Source organism: Asparagus officinalis, chromosome 7 (genome assembly GCF_001876935.1).
Source record: "Asparagus officinalis chromosome 7, Aspof.V1, whole genome shotgun sequence".
Classification (NCBI taxonomy): Eukaryota; Viridiplantae; Streptophyta; class Magnoliopsida; order Asparagales; family Asparagaceae; genus Asparagus; species Asparagus officinalis.
Window position 1 is genome coordinate 42,961,280 of NC_033800.1, and position 21,243 is coordinate 42,982,522.

At 38.1% G+C, this 21,243-nt stretch overlaps 2 protein-coding genes across 6 annotated transcripts; both read right to left on the bottom strand.

Annotated features, from left to right (window-relative positions):
* Positions 10,702-14,188, bottom strand: LOC109847046. The gene is made up of 6 exons (XM_020416292.1): positions 13,183-14,188; positions 11,820-11,899; positions 11,020-11,741; positions 10,863-10,950; positions 10,738-10,763; positions 10,702-10,705 (listed from the first exon to the last, which is right to left on the bottom strand). The coding sequence occupies exons 1-6, from the start codon at positions 14,186-14,188 to the stop codon at positions 10,702-10,704; spliced, it is 1,926 nt and encodes a 641-aa protein (XP_020271881.1).
* Positions 15,862-19,814, bottom strand: LOC109850503 (anaphase-promoting complex subunit 11). Of its 5 annotated transcripts, XM_020420517.1 has the most exons (4): positions 19,692-19,769; positions 18,896-19,015; positions 18,675-18,796; positions 15,862-16,446 (listed from the first exon to the last, which is right to left on the bottom strand). In XM_020420517.1, exon 4 carries the CDS (start codon positions 16,435-16,437, stop codon positions 16,183-16,185), a length of 255 nt encoding a protein of 84 aa, XP_020276106.1. In that variant the 5' UTR covers positions 16,438-16,446; positions 18,675-18,796; positions 18,896-19,015; positions 19,692-19,769; the 3' UTR covers positions 15,862-16,182. The 5 variants fall into 5 exon arrangements, with proteins under 5 accessions (XP_020276106.1, XP_020276107.1, XP_020276105.1 ...); XM_020420518.1 differs by lacking the exon at positions 19,692-19,769 and having other exon boundaries at positions 18,675-18,759; positions 18,836-19,015; XM_020420516.1 differs by lacking the exons at positions 18,675-18,796; positions 18,896-19,015 and having other exon boundaries at positions 19,692-19,814.

Sequence of the window (21,243 nt, forward strand, 5' to 3'; positions counted from 1 at the left end):
TCTGTCATTAGAGTTTATTACTTGTTCTGAGTCACAAAACTCGACAAGAGTTATCAACCGGCCAAGACAGTTGTTCCAGTGAGTATAGATATTCGGATCGTCAACGAGAAGCAAACTCGACGCAAGCATTCGAGGGAGGCATCTCATCGCTACCAAGAAGAACCCAGAATTAAACAAAGGAGAGAATCTAGATCATTCTCTTCTCTTTTGTAAACGGAAATCCAATTGTAATTGAGAATGGAGAGAGTTGTAAACATTCTTTTTCTAAGCAGTTAGAGAGAATAAAATTCAAATACAGTTCTTTCATTTATTTTCTTATTTGCAAATTTTCCCACAAACACTCGCAGAGCGAGTTTAAGGTCTTGGCCAAAGGAAAGGGCTTTCTTTGGCATCTCAACAGTAGTGACGACCTCCTTAGAGGTCTTGTGGGTATCACGCCTAGCTTTAGGGCTAAGCGACCGAGAGGAGAGAACCTCCTCATACTTGGCTTGGTCAAACTCTACGACGAGAGTTTCGACGGTGGTTCCAGTGAGGTGAACGTCGGATTGCGCCACCACTTCCTCGTCAGAGAAGCTAGTCCCCAGCAGAGTCGTCATCTTTTGTTTGTTAGAAATTTGCAGTAAAAAGACAAAGAAAGAAAAATTGACTTGTATTTCTCTCAAAATCAATTACAATTTGGATTTCGATTACAAAAGAGAGGAGAATGAATTTGATTCTCCCCTTTGTTTAAAACTGGGTTCTTCTTGGTAGCGATGGAGTGCCTCCTTCGATTGATTGTGTCGAACTTGCTCTCCGTTGACGATCCGACCGTCTTATCTCACGAGACCGATTGAATTGTTTGATGAATTCGATTTAGAACTCTTGACGAGTGTAAAGAACTCAGAACGAGTTGAAAACTCTGATAAGAGTTGTTGAAAACCGAATATCTGGTTTGATGTGATTAATTTGGGTTGCAAACTTAATCACGAACTCTTAAATGAGTTTCAAAACTCGGAGCGAGTTGAAACTCTGTAAAAGAGTTGTTGGAACCGAAGATTCGGTTAATTGCCAAGTGGATTATGCCGTTGATGAAAGGATCCTCTGGGATTTGATTAACTGATCGTTGATCAGTTCCTTGATCTTCAAAAGATCTCCTTCTTCGTGCTGTTGAACTGCTGAGATTTGTTGACCTCGGGCGGTTTTGATGCCAGCTCACCTCAACCCTATGCGGCTTTTCTGCCAGAAACCGATCAACCCTTTACTCAGTTGAGTAAGTCGGTTATTTATAGGGGGATAAGGGGTGTAACCAACCCCTATTTCTACTCCTTTGTGGGCGAGAATCCCTCAGAACATGGGATAAACGGTTATGAGGCCGTTCAACTTGTGTTTGACCAAGTCAAAACGCCCCAGTTGGCGTTCTGGTCCATAACTCTGTTAGAGATTTGAGACGCACAGGCCACATGCGTTCTGGAATTGGAAACGCACAGGTCACTGGTGCGTTGAAGTTCAACTCTGCGTCCAGAGTTTGGGACACAGTTGAGTCTGTCGAAGAACGCACGTTACGTGTGCATTTCATGATTTAACTCTGCGTTACAGAGTTCGATGTCTGCTGAGGAACGCACAGGTTGTGTGCATTTTGAATTTGAGAAACGCAAAAGTGAATTTCTACGTTTGAGAGAGGTTGTTGACTTGTAACCTCGTCCATTATAACATTACAAAGGCTATTGCTTAATGATCTTTGCCTGTTATAGGATATGAGAGTCGTCAGATTGTAACTCTCACTGTTGGTTGCGAAGACCACTGAACAGAGTTTTCATCAGCTGTTAGAAGCGTCGTCGAATTGTAACTCTTCTCGATCTGTGTGAAAAGCCCTCTATTTGCAGCTTTCGATTGTCGGCGCGAAAACTAGTTGATTGTAGCTTTCGTTGTTAGAATTTGACGGGAATCAACATCCATAGTGTTTTTAGATGAATATTTGCCCACAGCTCTCTACCAAGCAACTCACCAGCTAAGTCTAACCTTTTATTTCTAAAATCATTATACTGCTCATCAGCATCTCTAATAGTCGCTAATATAGTATTAGTCATGCTGTTGTCGCAGCCATCAAGATCAATCATCTCAGAAATGAGGTCGTGTTTGTAGCGGTTGTAGAGCTGCGGTTGCAGTGATTAGAAAGTCATCTGATCGTGACTTCTATTGTCGGGGCTTGATAGGGATTAGCTATCCGTTGTGATTTTTAGACAGCCTACATAGGGATAGGTCAACGCCTAACACGCGTTGTCGGTTAGTCTTTAACCGTAAAAAAGACAAAAGATCACATATTCAACATTATGACAGGTTGTTATTAATAACATCATAATCCGTGCCTCACATGCATGGGGAATTTTATCCCGAAGCCTAAGCAGGGATAAGCCATCACCTAACACGCGTTGCCGGTTTAGTCTTTTACCGATTGAATGAGACACCAGAATCCGAGTCTGGGGACTTTTATCCTAAATCCTAAGTAAGAATAAGTCAGCGCCTAACACGCATTACCGGGTAGCCTATTTCCATAACAATGGTGAAGTCTACGTATTCGAAGTCGTAGCATCAAGTCTAAGGGAGTTCATTCCTTTAGCACAACGTCACATGCGGAACAGATTTAAACAATCCGCTTGCTAGCCCGACTCAAACGGTAGTCGGTAAAGGCACATCAAATCCATTTATGGCTGAGGATTTGCCAAAAATCCTAAGTCTATGTCTAACACACGTTGCCGGGTAGTCTATTCCCGTGAGAAGGACGAAGTCTACGTATTCGATGTCGTAACACTAAAATAGTTAACTCTTTTAGCACAACGTTATGTGCAGAACGGATCTAAACAATCTGCATGCTAGCCCGACTCAAACGGTGATCGGTAAAGGCTCATCAAACCCGTTGATGGCTGAGAATTTGCCAAAAATTCTATAAATGCGAGTCATTGACGCACCAGCTCCATTAGTTGGTCTCGTGACTTGAGCATTCAACAACTTCAGGATAAGATCTATACATGCAGATGAATCAGCTTTAACAATTGGTCTTACAGCTCCGACATTTGGGATCACCGTGCTCCAAGAGTTTAAACTGTGTAGACTCCAGCAAACGTACGAGTATAAACTGTGTTAACGCCAGTCAACGCGTTGCAACCAAAAAGTCAACGTACGACGTTCAAAACCCTAAGGTCAACACCGGTCAACGTGTAACCATAGGTCAACGCCAGTCAACGCGTTGCGATAAAAAAGTCAACATACGACGTTCAAAACCCTAAGGTCAACGCCGGTCAACGCGTAACCCTAGGTCAATGCCAATCAATGCGTTGCAATGAAAGAGTCGATGCGACGGAGATAGTCAGTTCTAAGTCAACTCAACGACATGAGCCAAACTCAACTCATCAGTTTTAGATTCGAGACTTCGACGACGGCCAGACGATAAACATAGCGCCGGAAGGACTTCAGCTATTCGTCAAAATATCGAATAGACTGAAAATCGAAGGAGTCAAGAATTGAACTTAACTACAGGTCCTGTACGCCGACCGAAGGCTGGACCAATCACATCCAAAGCATTTCAGCTTCTTCTATAAAAAAACAAGACGGAAACGCTTTGGAGGGGGTATCTGTAGGCATCAAAAATTACCTATAGGTCTCCACGAACAGCTCGAAGCTAAGAGAAGACAATGAACGTTACTATCCAAGTCACAGAAGCTTGATTGATGTCGACGAACACTTGAAGTGAATCGATGAACTATGTGAAGCAACGGAGTTTCAGAATAACGAGGATACGAACTGACCGGGAGCCTCGTGTCCCTTACAAAAGGTGAAACACCCTTCGTGTCTCATCCAATCCATAGATGATTCAATCATTGTATCTTATAGAACTCCTCGTCGGCTTTCCAACGCACTTTGAATCGCTCAAATCTGAGTTCGGATGAAGAAGTTATGGCGAAAACGGACGAATATGCAAAACGGAACGTCTCAGCCTGAATTGAGACACCCCGAGGTGTCTCGGCACAAACGAGACACCCCAAGGTGTCTCAGCCCAAGCCGAGACACCCAAGGGTGTCTCGGCCTAAGTTGAGACACCCAAGGGTGTCTCCAGCCCTAAAAAAGTCAGATTTGGTTATTTTGTGGTTTTAACCGCCCGGATCTCCTTGAAGCCTATAAATACAGCCCCAGTACCTTCATTTTTTGAGATATGGAATTCTCGTGCCTCGGCGAAGCCTTGCCGGATTGAAGACTTAAAGTGCACAGATTTCAGAGAGGAGGAGGAGTTAGATCTGCAGCCCGGTTCGTTCCTTAGGATTATCCAGTTGTGGTAATCTTAAGAAGAGTGATTATCTCGCTTCGCCGAGATAAAAGCTACGGTTTCTCGATCCCTTCATGGATAGACAAAACTCTGTCCAAATATTGATCGTTCGGTGGTCCACGGACTAACGCGTCCCCGTCACAGGCCAAGATCCCACGCAAGTAGCGGGCGATAAACACTCGTTGCGTTTGTTTGAAGAGAATTGTAATTTTTTTTGTTTTTATTGTGTAAAAGTCTTATAAAAAGACTGATTTTTGTATTCGTTGTAAACGTATGAAGTTTGTAATGAATTACGCAATAAAACAATTAATTTTCACCGCAAACAACCGTGACAGTCGACCGCACTTTTCCAGATTTTGACAGATGCTGGAATTTTACGTATCTGACTTTGTAAAATTAATTAAAAATAGTAAATCAACTCTAAAAATCATGAAAATTTTAGGAAAGGTTCTACACATGTAGATAAACATGTTAGAGAAATAATTTATGAAATATAACTTCCCAGTTGAGAAAATAAATGTTTGAACACATATATACAGTTTCTGAAAAAACTCCTGAAAACTCGGTTTTGTAAATTCAATTGAAAATAACAAAACAACTCCAAAATTAGTAAAACTTGGGGATAAATTCAATTGAAAATAACAAAACAACTCCAAAATTAGTAAAACTTGGGGAAATATTTGTATATATGAAGATAAACATGTAAACAACTCCAAAATTAGTAAAACTTGGGGAAATATTTGTATATATGAAGATAAACATGTAAACGAAGAAGTTTTTCAAATTGCATTTCCCAATTGTGAAAACATATCAGTTTTGTAAAAACATGCACGGACACATGCACGGACATGAACAAAAAAACTTGATTTTTCCAAAAACGAGTTCAAACAACCTGGAAACACTTTAGAATGGATTTGTAGACATTATACGAGATATGAAAATAGTGTGAACAAGTATTTAATCCATAAACATAATATTTTTCTAAATATAATAGAATATGAAACAAACAAAAGTGTATATGAATATATATATTGTTTCATATCTACATAACTAAACCAAAATAACTTAACCATATGAAAACAAACATGTATATATATAAATACGTATTTGTTTCATATTTAAACTTGAAAATCAAAGCTTATATATATATATATATATATTATATATATATATATATATATATATATAACCAAATACGTGTATGTGTGTATATGATTGAGCTTAGAGTACTAACACACATAATATATAAACATAAACTAAATTACCCAAGCTTGATCTTAATCTTTAATAAGCTTGACTTGGTACACTTGCGGAAGAAGCTTGAACATGTATCTTTAACTTAAATGTACATTGCTTCACTCTACTATTCCGCCAACCTCCATTTGATATGACCGTGAATGCTCGATTCTATCCATCCTCCAACACGTTGTTTGCCTAGAATAAATACGAAAACACAAATACTTGATAAACAACATTAGGAGTAAATTGTTTGTTAAACATCATCAAAACAAGAAGGCCAACACTAGTCTCTCAAATTATTCTAAGTTTTAGCTTGGAACAAGTTGGTAAAAAACTAAAACTTATATTTTTTTTGTTATTTTTTATTGTTTATATTTCTTTTTTTTCTTTACTTCTTTCCTATTATGGTTATCATCATCATTAGACCATCATTATAATAATAATTGTCAATACCTTATAGTCTAACCAAAAGTTATTTAATAGTAAAGAATATTCTTGTAAGCAATTATCGATAATAGTAAGTTTAAAATACATAAATAGTATTTGTATCTTCAAAATGCATAAATATATATTTCATGATTATAAAAATTTATCCCACGTTTTTTTATCAAAATATTCTGCTTCACAAAATTGTTCCTATTTATCCCACTAAAATATCCACTAGTAAAAAATTATTCTACTTTAACAATTATCTCATTTTGCATGAAAATGTCTCAATTGACTAACACCCCCTAAGGTTACACCAACCAATAACCAACCCCCCTCCACCCGCTACCCAGGGTATAAGATGAGAACGTATCACTATTTTACGAAGAATGGAAGCTAAATCTAGCAAATTTTCATTTAAACATATTTTATTCTCATTTAAAACTTTTCATGATAATAGGTCAATTTCCAAATGGATCAAAGTTCTACTATTTACATATTTAGAGAGTAGAGAAAAGGGTAAATTGCATTTATTCCTCCTAATATTTCAAAGAGTGGCATTTAATCCTCTTCAACCTTTATTTCCTCATCACTTATTCCCTCAGTCTTTCTACTTATTGCATTTATCCCTACCGAGACACATTTAGGACAAAATTTTCCTTAAGTTGTTTATTTATCCTTTTGGAATCCATAACATGGATATATAAATTCAGCCATTTTTTGTAATTATCTTATATTCTCGTGTGTATTCATGCTAATATGGATTATATATTCTCTCACTTTTCTTTTATTTCTAGTCCATTAGAATATATTTATTTTCTAATTTCAGGAATATTCTGTCATACAAATTGCAAAGATTTGTTCAAAAGTGGTTCTTGGCATGAATATATCATATAAATTGATAAAGTCTGGCTCAATAAATTTTATTTTATATAACATCTCTTGTATTACATGGTCTATATATATATTTTTCCTATCTTATTCGTTTTCTCATATCTGTTTTTTAGCATATAATTATTTGTTACTCTTTAATATAACAAAGGGTTACACCCACGTGCCCACATCAAAAATTGGCTTCTTCATCCTCTATATTCCCCTTATTAACCAATCATTCGTTAGGATTCTAATCCTCTCCAACTAAATGGTAAGTGGACTGGATCCAATTCTTTTCATGCTCACCATCAATTTCAATAATTTCATGAGATAAAATACCATCATGTAGGATTTAACAATCAAGCTAGTGGGTTCCCCAATTGCGCTATAATTTTGATGAGTATACCCGAATACCACTATAATTTTAATGAGTGTAGTTTTATTTATAATAATATCAAGTATTTCTAAAAACTAATTAAAATCCAAAATAATTATATCCTTGCCCCTCTAATTACACAGTAATCCTCTAATTAGGCGGTTAAAATACATGTCAAAATATTCTAAAAACTATATAAATTATGATACTTTTGAGAAAGATGACAAACGCATTGTGTTACTTTTATCGAATGGCTGCAATATATTGTATTGATCGATTTTTTTTCTTGGTACAAGACATAATCATACTTGTTAAGAAATTAAATTTAAAAACTAGAAGAGGTAACTAATAATTTGTCCCTTAATTGGAGAGTTGTTTTTTTATTTTTAATTAGTTTTTTAGAAATATTTGATATTTATCATAAATAAAATTATAGTTACAAAATAACTAACTTGATCGTCGAAATCTAACATTATGATACTTTACCCTTTGAAGTTGAAATTGATGGTGAAGATTGAAATAATTAGATTCTCTTCAATTATCACCTAGGAATCTAAATCCCATTTGTTGTGTTACCCCAAAATGCACAGAACTAAATTCATTAGGGCAATGTTTACCATTTTGAGTTGTTCCCTTTCCAAATTTGTCACCTTTCCTCAACTTCTTCCTTCCCACCAATCGAACGTCCCTTCAAACATGGACATAAATACTCATCCCTTCTCTTCCCTCTCTTTCATAAAAAAATAAACCAGAACAAAGAAACAAAAAGCACAAAGTTAAAGAAAAGAAAAGAAAATTGTTTGAAAAGACTCATCTGCGGCGTCCGACCGCTCCAACATATTGAAGGCCCATTAACTCCCCGGCCCACTAAAGACCGATACCATGATGTACCATTGCCACCTCAATCACCTACAGGATCTCTAACTAGCAGTTTGAGTAGTTTGAGCAGTCGCTACGCATCTGCTCTTGACCTACAGGCACTTGATAATACTAATACTATTATTAATGATAATGGTGATGAGATTAAAAATAATGGCGATGAAGACGCAAATTTGATTGATATGCAGGCTGAGGAGTACATTAGCAAGTTTTATGAGGAGATGAAGCTGCAACGGATGGAATCGAACTGGGGTTATGGTTACATCCGGAATTTGGGTTTAGTGATGTCATGATACTCAGAATTATTGGGGTAATGGCCCCCCGCCCCCCCGGCCCGCCCCCCGCGCCTTCTCTTCTTTCCTTTTTGGCACTTTGTTTTATATGTTGAGTGTTGGGGCTGCGTGCATGCGTGAATGCATTCCCCCAGGTTCTCCAAAGTTAAGCTATCAGCACATTATTAATATCGTGTGATCCTCATGTTTGAGAAATGAGGAGTTATGTCTGATTGATAGGTCTATACGTGATAGTTGTTGAAATTCTTTTGAAATAATATCCAAACTTTGATTTTATTTATTTATTTATTTATTTATTTTGCATTGATGTATTATTATATGGTCATAGCAATATGTTATACGTATTAATTCTTTCTTCCGGTTGTTGTGGTTGCTCTGGTCTTTATTATGGAACTAATTTATTTCAATTCTTTGTTTTCTGCTTAATAATGAAAGATTTTTTTTTCTCAATTTAAAGATGGGATGAGAAGTTGAGCAACTGAGATTTTTCATTTGATGTCGTTCTACAGTGAGGATTCAGGATGAGAGCGGTTTATAAATCTGAATAATTTCATGTTCGAGTTTTATACTATGTTTATTCAATGAAAACAATAAAGCCATGATGGGACCTATTATAAAGCTCAATTGTTCAAATTCTTTTAGACGACTCGAAATTTGAAGAAGAACAAATTTTCACTGTAGCCACATTTTGAATTTTTATTAGCAAAATCGACTGTATCATGTTTTATTTAATGAAATCGACCCGTTTTCTCGCCACGTCAGCGTCATGGCGAGAAAGCGGGTCGATTTTTTTTTAATCGGCTTCGTAAACAGTCAGGGTTGCCAACCCCGACTGTTTAGTCCATCGCCCGCTAAGAGGTTAACTAAATGGTCGGGGTTGGGAACCCCGACCATTTCGTAACAAACCTATTTCGAAATGGTCGGGGTTCCCAACCCCGACCATTTAGCAGAGCCCAGCGCTAGCTGGGCTGAACCACGGACAAAATGGTCGGGGTTGGCAACCCCGACCATTTAGCAGAGCCAGCATCAGCGACGAAATGGTCGGGGTTGCCAACCCCAACCATTTAGCAGAGCCCAGCAAGCATCAGCGACGAAATGGTCGGGGTTGCCAACCCCGACCATTTAGCAGAGCCCAGCAACCATCAGCGACGAAATGGTCGGGGTTGCCAACCCCGACCATTTTGCAGACCCCATTCCAGCCCCCATTTACCTGAAAAACTCATACTTCCTGTAGTACAAAATGTAATCACAAATAACACATGCTAAAATGCAATCATACTCCTGTTATCAATCCACAATACAATCACAAACACAAATATAATACATACAATTCATATTCGCAAACTTAACATTATATCAAATCCATCGCAACACAAACAACATATCAAGTCCAAATTGCAACTCAAACGCAAACATCCTCTCAAGTCCATCGAAACTTAACAAATATCAACAACGCCCTTTCCCCTCCCTCTTCCTCTCCCTCTCCCTCTCCCTCTTCTTCCTCTCCCCCTTCCTCGATCACCTTCGACGTGAGCTTGGATAAGTTCCTCGTCCGGTTGTGTGTGAAGTTGGGAGTGCATGACATCCGCGTCGCCTCGAACCGCCTGTGAACATCCGGCCTGAGTCTGCTGTGAGCCGCCAGCTTCATCATGCGCACAGCTTGATGAAGCCTCCGTGTGTCCTCGTCGACGTCGCCGCCCGAACTCAATTGGTCGCTCCTCCCGTCCATCACGGCTTGCATGACGCGTCCTCTGAAGAGCCGACCGTATCTTTTTTATCATTCGAATGAACATGTTCCTCGGCTCCTGCTCGGTAGTCGTGCGCAATGCGTCATGTGCCATAGTAGAAAGCTCGAAAGCTCTTCGAGCTCTTGTACCTATAAAATAAAAACCGAAAGAAAATTATTATCAAGTGGATGGTGAGAAAATAAAACTCAGAAAATAATTGTATATTTTTCTTATACACTTACCAACTCTCTCTCGACTGGGCCTCTTGGTATGTACTCCTTCGGGGCTTTGTTTTCCTGAAATATCCACCGGCGAGTAATCCCCCAATACCACCGTAGGTACACACCTAGGTCAGGTGCATCAGCCCTCTCCATCACTACCTGTTCCTCCCTTAAAACCCACCTATGGATGTAATTTTGGCGAATTATTTGCCAATTAGCACGATGTGCACCTTTTCTTGGATCTCTCTCTATTCTCTCCACAGGCGCTGGAATATGTTGCCGTAGTCTAAATTGTCGAAGCACACGGTCAGGCACGTGCATTTCGACAATCTCAAAGCATATAAGGGGGACGCGAGCACGCCATACGGCCTCACCTTCTCGGCAAATATCCGGTAGTGACTCCAACACTAGCTCGTAGGGTATCCATTTGACCTATAAAGAAGATATTATGAGATATTGATTGAATATATTTAGATATTGGTAACAATTGGTCGCATAATTGAATATATTTAGATATTATAATTTTTATACCTGTTCATCCTCCATCTGATCAAGCTCATTTCTGTAAAAGTTTTCATGCCCCTTTGGAGAGGTTTGCCAAGATCTGGACACATTCCATCTATTTTATATACAACGGGTTAGTATATATTGAAATAAAGCACTAAAATTACATGCATCTTAATAATACCTGCAGCCTAACGGAATATGGCCATCGAGAGCGCGGGCCTCCCTCAAATCAGGTGTTCCCATATGCAATCGCTCCCATGACCATATCTGCAGCAAAGTGAGGCAGCCCTTCAATTCTTTATTTTGTACGAGTGCTATTTTCGTCATCTCTCTATACAAGTAGGCTAACACTGCACTCCCCCAAGATAACTCTCCACACTCTTCTAGGTCCCCAAGAAGCGGTAACCATCTCACGTGCACGGAATCCTTAGTGGAATCCGGAAACAGAATAGTACCGATCATATGTAAAATATATGCACGGGCATAGCGCTTAATGATCTCATCAGTCGCATCGATCGGTACATTCTGAAAGTTATTCCTTAACCATTCGAGTTTGATCTTTCCCCCCTTCATTGTAGGACAGTGACCCAACAATTCTTCACACGTAGTGCCATAGTGGAAGTCATCGGTGCCCGTCACTGCATCACCATCTACTCTGAGGCCAAGTATAACCCCAACATCCTGTAAGGTAATCGTCGCCTCTCCTTGGCGCAGATGGAAAGTATTTGTCTCGGGCCTCCATCGTTCAACCAATGCCGTCAAAAGTGCCCAATCAAGTCTTACCCATTTAATTTGTGAACACTCAAAAAAGCCGGCTTGACGCACATAATATTGTATCTGTGGATCCGTCAACTCCCAGCTAGAATGTGCACGGGTATGATCGACAATAGTAATACTCGGGGCCTGCATGTAGTAAACAGTGCAAATGTTTAGTAACAATCAACTACATTAAAATTTATATATAATAAAACTGCACTTTACCTCCCCAGCGGCTATCTTCGCGGATCGGTGGCACTCTTGGTCATAAAGAACATCACGTGTCAATGGACCCGCCTCCATAACTGAAATATCTGCACATATAACGATGATACATTAATTGATCTATAATTGAGTTAGAAAAAAATTGATTTTACTATAAGCATTGATTTATAAGCATTGTTTGACTATAAGCATTGATTTATAAGCATTGATTTACAAATGTATAAAATTATACCCATTAATTGCTATCTATTTGGATTGGTCGGGCAATGAGATCTTCTATGCCCGGCTTGTCTGCAATATCCACATCTATTTTTTTTCGGAGCTCCTTCCCGACCTTCATCCATAGTACCTTTTAAGCATACTGATCGTGGGCGTCCGGCTTGTCTCTTATAGCTTGGAGGCACCACATGCGGCCCGTTATAGTGTGGCCAATAACGACTATCATGTACGGGGTGGAAACACTGCTTATATGCCTCTCTATAGTTGCTTGATTGATACCACTCAGAAGCGTATGTGTAATACGAAATATTTGCACCCCCCGATTGCTTGGACGTAACCGCTATGACATGTGGACAAGGCAATTTTTGCAATTCTGGTATGTTACAGGTGCATGTGCAATGTGCACCTCCCAAATTGACGGTGTAATTGTGACCATGTTTGTCTGTAACCTCCCATTCATCTACACCAAATCTAACAATCTTCGTGCCTCTCGCCTGCTTAACTCGAGCTTCTAAAATCGCCTCATTTTTTGGTGTCAAGAACGAGGCCCACATTGCTCCATCCTCTCGCCGCTTGACAAAATAGTAATTGAGCCTATAAAATGTCCTCGCAACCAACGCCTGTATGGGCATTGCCCGAGCCCCCTTAAGTACCCCGTTGAAGCTTTCAGAACAATTGGTTGTCATCATGCAGAACCGATTCCCTCCATCTTTACTGAGTGCCCACCGGTCGACGTAATCACTGCCCAGACTTCTCTCAATCCAATCATGTGCAGCTTGAGATGTTGCCTTGATTTGATCCCGTATCCGATCATACACATATGTTTCCGACGTATAACCCGCTTGCCACAAAAGGTTTTGTAAATTAATCTGACTAAAGCTCTTTTTGAAGTTAGCTCTAATGTGTCGTAAGCAATAGCGATGATGGTGATGAGAGCCAAATCTCCTCCACAATGCTTTTGGAATACCTTTCATCCTATCAGATATGAAAGTAATTTTTCTAGGAGGCAACACATTAAAAATATATAATTGAATGCAAGAAAAAAACCACTCCCAATTTTCACTGTTCTCGACCTCCACAACGGCGAAGGCCAAAGGAAATAAGCCACCATCTGCATCAACTCCTGTAGCAACAAGCAGTACACCCTTGTATTTACCGTATAAGTGTGTGCCATCAATGCTAAGAATAGGCCGACAAAATTTAAACCCCTCAATAGAAGGCCCAAATACCCAAAAAACGGAGGTGAATTGATGAACTCCCGGATCGATCTCTTTGGTTATGAGTTTGTATTCAGATCCAGGATTACTTCTTTTGATCGCATCAAGATATTGAGCTAGTGTCGCGTAAGACTTGTCCCAATCACCAAATATTTTTGTCATCGCAATTCTTCTTGCATTCCATGCTTTAATATACGAGATTTTAATGAACTTGGTATCAAGCACTTTCTCAATTATATTATCGGGCGTTAGATCAAGCTTCTTCCTTAATTTTGGCATAATCAACCGCGCTATGTAAGAGGCAGATGCACCACTGTGATCTTGCTCTAATATTGGATTGACACATGTGTGAACACCGCAGTATTCACTGATCCTAAATTGAAAATTGTGTTTCTTTCCTGCAAATGCATATAACTTCCAAGGACATGAGTAATCAGCTTCATTTCCCTCGGTCAGACCTGTTCTTTGTGTGTTCATAAAACATATTGCATCATAACTTGTGCGATTGCTTTTAATTTGCTTGAACTTGAAATTCTTTTCGAAAGAGTATTCACGAATAGCATCAACCAATTGGTCTTTAGTCTCGAATAAATCACCAACTTTAAAGGGGGCGTCATCATCTCCTCTACGAGTTGAACTTTCACCGATGCACATATCTTTTACTGTGGAAGAACGAATCCACTCATCATCTTCAAACTCGTCGGGGGGTGGTTCTTCATACTCAACGTAGTCATTATTAACGTAAGCCTCATCAGGCCATTCCGGATTATCTTCGACATCTTGGGTAACAAATTGCATGTTATCAACTGGATTATCCGAGTCATTGCTTATTTCATCCTCTTCAATTGTTGCCCCACTTAACCTCCCCATATTTCCATAAGAGACTTCGTTATTCATGACATTTGACGTTCCACCGAATTGAGCCCGCTCCATTTCATTCGAAGAAGAAAGAAACCCATCGGAATTAACTCTCATATCTAACATGCGTGAGAATTCTCCTGGAGGTTTGAATATTTGGCACGAATTATGTGGCAACTTTTCAATAAACAATTCTACCGTTTGTTGCGACATGCCCAATTTAAACATAATACTCATATGATAATCGTTCGAGATCTCCACTGCGGATGTTCTATCAATAGCTATGGGCCAATTGCATATAATTTTCAGTCGGTATTCTCGTGGGTCAATTTCCGTAACTCGGTGTAATTCCATAACCAAGTCGTAGTAACTATATGATTCCGAGATCATTAATGGTGTCGTTACCCCTCCGACATACATTGGCATATTATTCATCCCATAATTAATTTGTCCACCATAAGAACAAGCAATAAAAATCATATTGTTCAACCTATTCAAAAGAAAATTATATCATTTAAATATAAAAAATTAAATTAATATGCAAATAATCTCACATAATTTCAACCAAAAACCCTAATTCCCAAATTGTAAATCCTAAACCCTAAAATTCAACAATTGAACATTCTATGCCCTAAAAGTTAATTACATTAATAACAATCATCATACAAACGAATTTCAGCGATAAAACCCACTAAATTCATTTATGAATGAAAACCCTAGAAATTTATTTTTAAGAAAAAATCCTAGATTTTTACATGTTAAAAGAGGAGAGGAGTAGAAGAAATTACCTAAATCAGTTTAGATAACCTTTGATTTGAATTTCGGCCGAAGAAACCTCAGATCTGAGGCTTGGTTTCGTGAGAACGTGGACGGAAGAGAGAAGAGGGAGGCGGAGAAAGAAATGGAATAAGGGTTCGGTGGCTTCGGTGGGTTCGGTGGCTTTTATATGGGCCCAGAAAGTAGTCGGGTTTCCCAACCCCGACTACTTTTGGCCTGGGCAAAATGGGCTTCGAATTGGTCGGGGTTGACAACCCCGATCATTTCGTCCCTGGTTGAGCCCAGCGGTTGCTGGGTTCTGCTAAATGGTCGGGGTTGGGAACCCCGACCAATTCGAAATAGGTCTATTACGAATTGGTCGGGGTTCCCAACCCCGACCATTTAGTTAACCTCTTAGCGGACGATAGACTAAACAGTCGGGGTTGGCAACCCCGACTGTTTACGAAGCCGATTAAAAAAAAATCGACCCGCTTTCTCGCCACGACGCTGACGTGGCGAGAAACCGGGTCGATTTCACGAAATAAAAGTTGCTACAGTCGATTTTGCTAATAAAAAGTCAAAATGTGGCTACAGTGAAAATTTGTTCTTTGAAGAATGTTAACTATTCCGTAGTAGTATGACAAGTCCCTTTCTATATAAAGTATCCAACGAGAATGCTCTATAATATTAAATGTGCATCTAAAGACTTGGATCTATGCATGAATGTCCAAATCCGGTGATTCTAAGGACCAACATTTATTTGATATACCAATGTTTTGGACACTAGTGCATTTGATGTTTTCCTCCTCAAATATGGCACTAATTAAGAGACAAATTGTTGTTAGACCCATACTATACCTTTCTCAAATTCATCATAGAGCTCAATTTCGACCAAAAGAAGCCCAACCTACTCGTTATAGAGCTCATTTATCCCCCACACCAAGCAAATTCATCGACTACACGAACAGATACACGACAAAAGAAGCACAAGATTATTACACCCCAAAACTCCGGACCGCATTAATTCTCAAATCACATTGAGATGTCTTATGAGAATCACATGACTATAAATTACCTTCTGCACTCGGTCTAAGAAGACTAACTTATCCTCTGAACTGAGGGCAAAAAAGTACAGGAGCTGTATTTACTATCTAAAATTAAGCCTGACACGAAAGTAGATATTAGCATTGGCATACATAAAAAAAAAGAGAGCAATTCATTCATCATCTCCGAAACTACATAAAAATCAGCCAATGCACTTTCATCGTGAAGAGCAGACACACTGCACAACAAAATAAGGCCGTAACCACTTATTATCCTTTGAACTGCCACTCTCTACGGCACATTGGACAATGAGGCTGTGAAGTCTGCGAGTTTACCCATTTCAAGATGCAGTGAAGGTGGAAGGAATGGTTACAGGCACCCCATATCAGCGGGCAATCGTCGCCAGGAAATTTGCAGTCAGGACAGCACCCATCGAATGCCATTCTACAGATTCCACATGTTTCATCCTGGGCGTCCCATGTCCATGAAGCCACTGCGTGCCAGTTTAGTATCTTCACCTTCATTTTTGCTGTCTGGAAACAGAAACAAGTGCACAATTCGTGGATCGTTATCATAGTCAAATATTGAAAATGCATCAAAAGTTGCTAGCTGGTGTTTTCTCCATTCTGAAAGACAAGAAGATATGCAGCTACTTATATGTGAAATCTATTCGCAATTAACCCTATGAAAATCTAATGCAGTTTCATTTGAGTTGTAGATACTTTTTTACAGTTTATCCATTTTCTTGACGAAGAATTGTAATAATATGTAACTATTGATTTATATGACTTTGATATTTTGCTCGAGTTCTTGTGTTTCTTCAGTATTATAGGGATAGAAATTTATATTATATAAAAATTAACATTAACACATATAATTTTATTGTTTATCCATGATATATTTGTATTGTCCATTTTTTAAATGTCACATAACCATTTACCTATATCCTATCACATCTGTATCATGTACTTGTACAAGTGCAACCTATAGTTTGAGAGAAGTTCCTTCATAAGATAAAATATTATCAATAGTACTAGAAACAACAAAACATTGACACTACAAGCCCGAAAACAGAAAAGAGAGATTTATATTCTAGTGGTTAGCTAATATTCCCCTTTGCCACTGCAAAATCAGTAAATCACTAATCATTTTGTATGATCATATATCTGACCTCGTGTAATGAAGTTAGCTTTATTTTTCTGAATTACTTTCAGTAAGGTATAGTTTCTCAGTTTCATTGTCATATTCAATTAGTAGAGTTTGTGTTCCTCAGAATTCAAAAGGTATTGTTTCTTGAAACTCAATTATGGGTTCCCACTCTCTCTGGCCAAGTAAAGCTAACTTTGAGTTTGCAATCTAACTTCAACTGAAATAACTTTGTTTCAGTGGATTAAATGGAAGAACTGTATAAAGATCTCCTTTGTACTTTCACATCTTCTAATATTTCTTAAACTCCAATTATAAAAAAAGCAACATCACCAACAACAAAGCCTCATTCCGAATTTGGGTCAGCTAACTACATCCTGTTTCTCCATTCAGTTCTAGTATCGATTATCTCCTATGTTAAGTTATCTATTCTTATATCCTATTAATTGTTTGCCACCAAGTTCTTTTACACTACTTTTAGTGATTTTAGTCCTTCGCCCATTAACTGTAATCTTATCATGCATTTAGTGGTATTAATTGGACCAAACCATGTCAATTAATTCTCTTATTTTTATCCTCAATAGGAGCAACCTCTAATCTTGTGCAAATTCGCTCATATCTTATCCTATCTTTTAGGATATATCAACAAAACAATCGTAACATTCTCATTTTCTACACATGTTTTTAACTGCCTAAAATTTTGATTCATAAAACATTATTGGTATCAAAGATAACCTATTAAAAGTTCCCCTCAATCCCATATAAGTATTCTATTGTCTCATAAAAAAGGCACCCCTCCATTTTTTATCATTCAGAGTTAATCTGATGAACCATGTCCTCCTCAATTTCACCATCATAATGAATGGTTGCAAGTCAAACAACTAAATCAAAATATTAGCTTCAGAACTAACAAAAAAAAAATAGCTTTAGAATGAACAAAAACAGTACAAAAAAAAGCTTTAGAATGAACAAAAACAGTTAGCTTTATAGAAAATAGACTACCACTTTGAACAACCAGACATATATCCATGATTTTAAAAAATCATGAAGTTGGTACTTTGCTTTCAAAAGCACAAGGGAGGCAAGTAAAAACACAAAATCAAACAGATTATTTTCTAGACCAGCAAATTGCAAGTGAAGAAGAACAATTGAATCGTCATTAAAATAGATGATATTTCACTGAACTAAACTGAAAATGCATTGAAGATCATGTACATAAGTCTATCACAGATACAGGTGCGACATAAACAACAATTTCACCATTGCAATGGCCAATCCAAAAAAAAAAGAAAGAAAGAAAGAAAGAAATATTCTAACTAATTATACAGTTTAAATCATAACTATGTGACACAGGATAGAAGATAACACCAAATGCGAATGAGGACAAACAATCACACATATGAAACAACTACGTACATGCACAATATGAAAATGCAAGGACTGCAGTATATGTCTCGATGAAGTGAAATCTATGAGATGAGACGATGATGAATCACATATGGAAGCACAGAAATGACAGTAACCTATTATAGTTATCAATCTCCTACTGCTCTATAGAAGATATAGAAAGTATCAATTGTGTAGAGATCACATGAGGGGAGTGAGGAACACACACCCAAATGTCTTAGGTGTAAATCAAGTCTGAAGTTGAAGGATCCTTGCACATGCCCGAAGGACAACCACCAGAATAGAAGCAACAGCTGATCCAACAATAACAATTTGATGTTTATCAAGCACCTAAGGATAAATCACATACAATCAATTCCAGAATCATACCTAATAACAAGGAATAATCTATGCTGGATGGAAATAGAGTTCAAAAGCTTCAAGCAGAACCTGGAAAGGTTCTCAAAGCTCTTTACAGGAACAGTGAGCTTGGAGAGCAAGAGCTGAGCGTCCGAAGCTTCAGATCGAAGTTGTTAAAAGCTGCTTGACAAAGGCGAGGAACTCTAGAGGCTGCTTATTGTCAACAGGGCTTGCTGTTGTTAGTGAGAGAATGCGAGAATGCTTCCCGCGTGAGTCAAGCGTGGCACAAACTCAGATAGAAAAGAAGCAAACAATTGTTGATGGCATGAGTTTGATGACATTACGGTTTCTTTGATGTAGGACTGAGATTAGTAGCTCAGATTGAAGGCTGAACTTAAATAATTTAGAAGATGCTTCACACCTGAGGTGAGGAGTACAAAAAAAAAAAAAAGCCAACAACAAAGCAATCTAACAATTTCAACCACCAAGAATAATCTACAATGGCAATATTCATTATTAAGAAATTTATTATTTAACATACAAAGAGGGACTCAGAATAACTTAAATAATAGGGTCCAATGGATTGATTAAGTCCATAGATTTTAACCACGTTATAGGTTTAAATCAACAAGTTGCATCTACTGTGCTTGCAAAAAAAGGGCTTCATCTTCTAGATTTCTTCTTCAAAATTTCGTTTTGAGAAAAAATATAATCAAAACTGACTCAGATTGTGCATAAATTTAAAAGCTTCGCTCATTAATTTGAAGAGAAACAGAATATTCGAAAACAATCATAATATAACTCCAGTATGTTGAAATCTCGAACAAAGATCAAAATAAGCACCAAATTCTCAATTGACGTCAGGGGGTAGAGAGAGAGAAAGTACCTCTCGAAAACGCCGGCGATAGTTCAGTGGGCTCAGCGTCTTCGACTGGATTAGGAGAGAGCTGCTCGAGGGTTTGCTCATTCAATTTCAGCGCCTCGTCATAAAATCTCTGGGCTTGGCCCTTTTTTTGGTTATTTGCACTTAAATACCACAAAGTTTACCTTAATTTCTTGACTTTATACCCTCAAGGCCATAGTTTGTTTGTACGTCAATGTTTTTTGTTTGTCTAAAGTACATCAAACTTCAAAATAATTAGCTTTGATATCCCAAATTTAAATTTTTTTTATATGTTTATGATATCAAAGTTTAATTTGTGTTAAAGTTTAGGATATCAAAGTTCAGCTTTGCTGCACTTTGGAATATCTTTTGGGAAATTATAGCTTGGAAATGTCAAAAGTAAAAATAAGCTTTGGGCCTTGGAGATACTTTTTGGGTGAAAATTTTTGGTTATCAAACTTAAAAATAACTTTTGGTATAGCAATAATTTTTACATAAGCCTTTACATAATGAATCAATTGCAATGCGGTCAGGATTTTTTTAGCAAATGCTCCGGTGTGCTTACTTTCTGTAATTTCACAAAGTAACGAATGCTGTGATCACTATGAAAAGGGTAAGGCTTACCTAGATATTAATTTTTCACAATTCCATATTAGTCCCTCAACTCTTTGAAATTGGTCATTCATCTCTCAAATCTTAAGGGGCGTTGTAATTTGGTCCCTAAATGACCAAAATACACATAAACTAATTCTTTTTAGCAAGAGGATTTCTGGGGGAAATGTAAAGGGGGTAGTTTGGTTATTAAGGAACCAAATTGCTAGACTCTTTAGGAATTTGAGATACTTGTAGAAAGAGAAGATTGAGAGAGCAAAAAACCCTAACTTCATTGATTTATTCAGATACTAGAGATATATATATATATATAGTCATACAAATAGGGGTATGGTTAACGGGTCACAGCCCATTAACCCAATACCCAATAGACTTAATCTAACACTCCCCCTCAAGCTGGAGCATAAATATCCACCATGCCCAGCTTGTCACATATAGTAGAAAACACATTTGAAGAAGTAGCCTTGGTAAGAATATCAGCAAGTTGTTGTGAGGACGGAGTGAATATGAGAGATACTATCTTCTTCTCCCAAGCATCTCTGACAAAATTGCAGTCAACTTCAATATGTTTTGTCCTCTCATGAAACACAGGATTCTGTGCAATATAAATGGCAGACTGGTTGTCACAATGCATTGGCATGGGTCTAGGCTGAACAAAACCAAGCTCTGTCATAAACTTTCTTAGCCACACCATCTCACAAGCAGTGTGAGCCATTGCTCTATATTCGGCCTCTGCACTAGATCGTGATACTACATCTTGTTTCTTACTTCTCCAAGTCACAAGATTACCTCCAACAAAAGTACAAAATCCTGAGGTTGACTTTCGGTCTCCCATGTCTCCTGCGTAGCCAGCATCAGAGAAAGCCGAAATGTGAGTATGTCCATGCTTCTTATATAACAATCCTTTGCCAGGGCAACTCTTGACATATGCCAAAATCTTCAG

What these genes read in the sequence shown, in the direction of transcription:
- LOC109847046 (XM_020416292.1), bottom strand. Translation starts at nt 14,188, where the DNA reads ATGGAGCGGGCTCAATTCGGTGGAACGTCAAATGTCATGAATAACGAA. An exon ending in CATATTCCGTTAGGCTGCAG is followed by an intron (nt 10,951 to 11,019) that starts GTATTATTAAGA and finishes TATATAAAATAG; the next exon opens with ATGGAATGTGTCCAGATCTT. An exon ending in ATCAGATGGAGGATGAACAG is followed by an intron (nt 10,764 to 10,862) that starts GTATAAAAATTA and finishes TCTTCTTTATAG; the next exon opens with GTCAAATGGATACCCTACGA.
- LOC109850503 (XM_020420516.1), bottom strand. Translation starts at nt 19,772, where the DNA reads ATGAGCAAACCCTCGAGCAGCTCTCTCCTAATCCAGTCGAAGACGCTG. An exon ending in ATCGCCGGCGTTTTCGAGAG is followed by an intron (nt 16,447 to 19,691) that starts GTACTTTCTCTC and finishes TTCTGTTTCCAG; the next exon opens with ACAGCAAAAATGAAGGTGAA.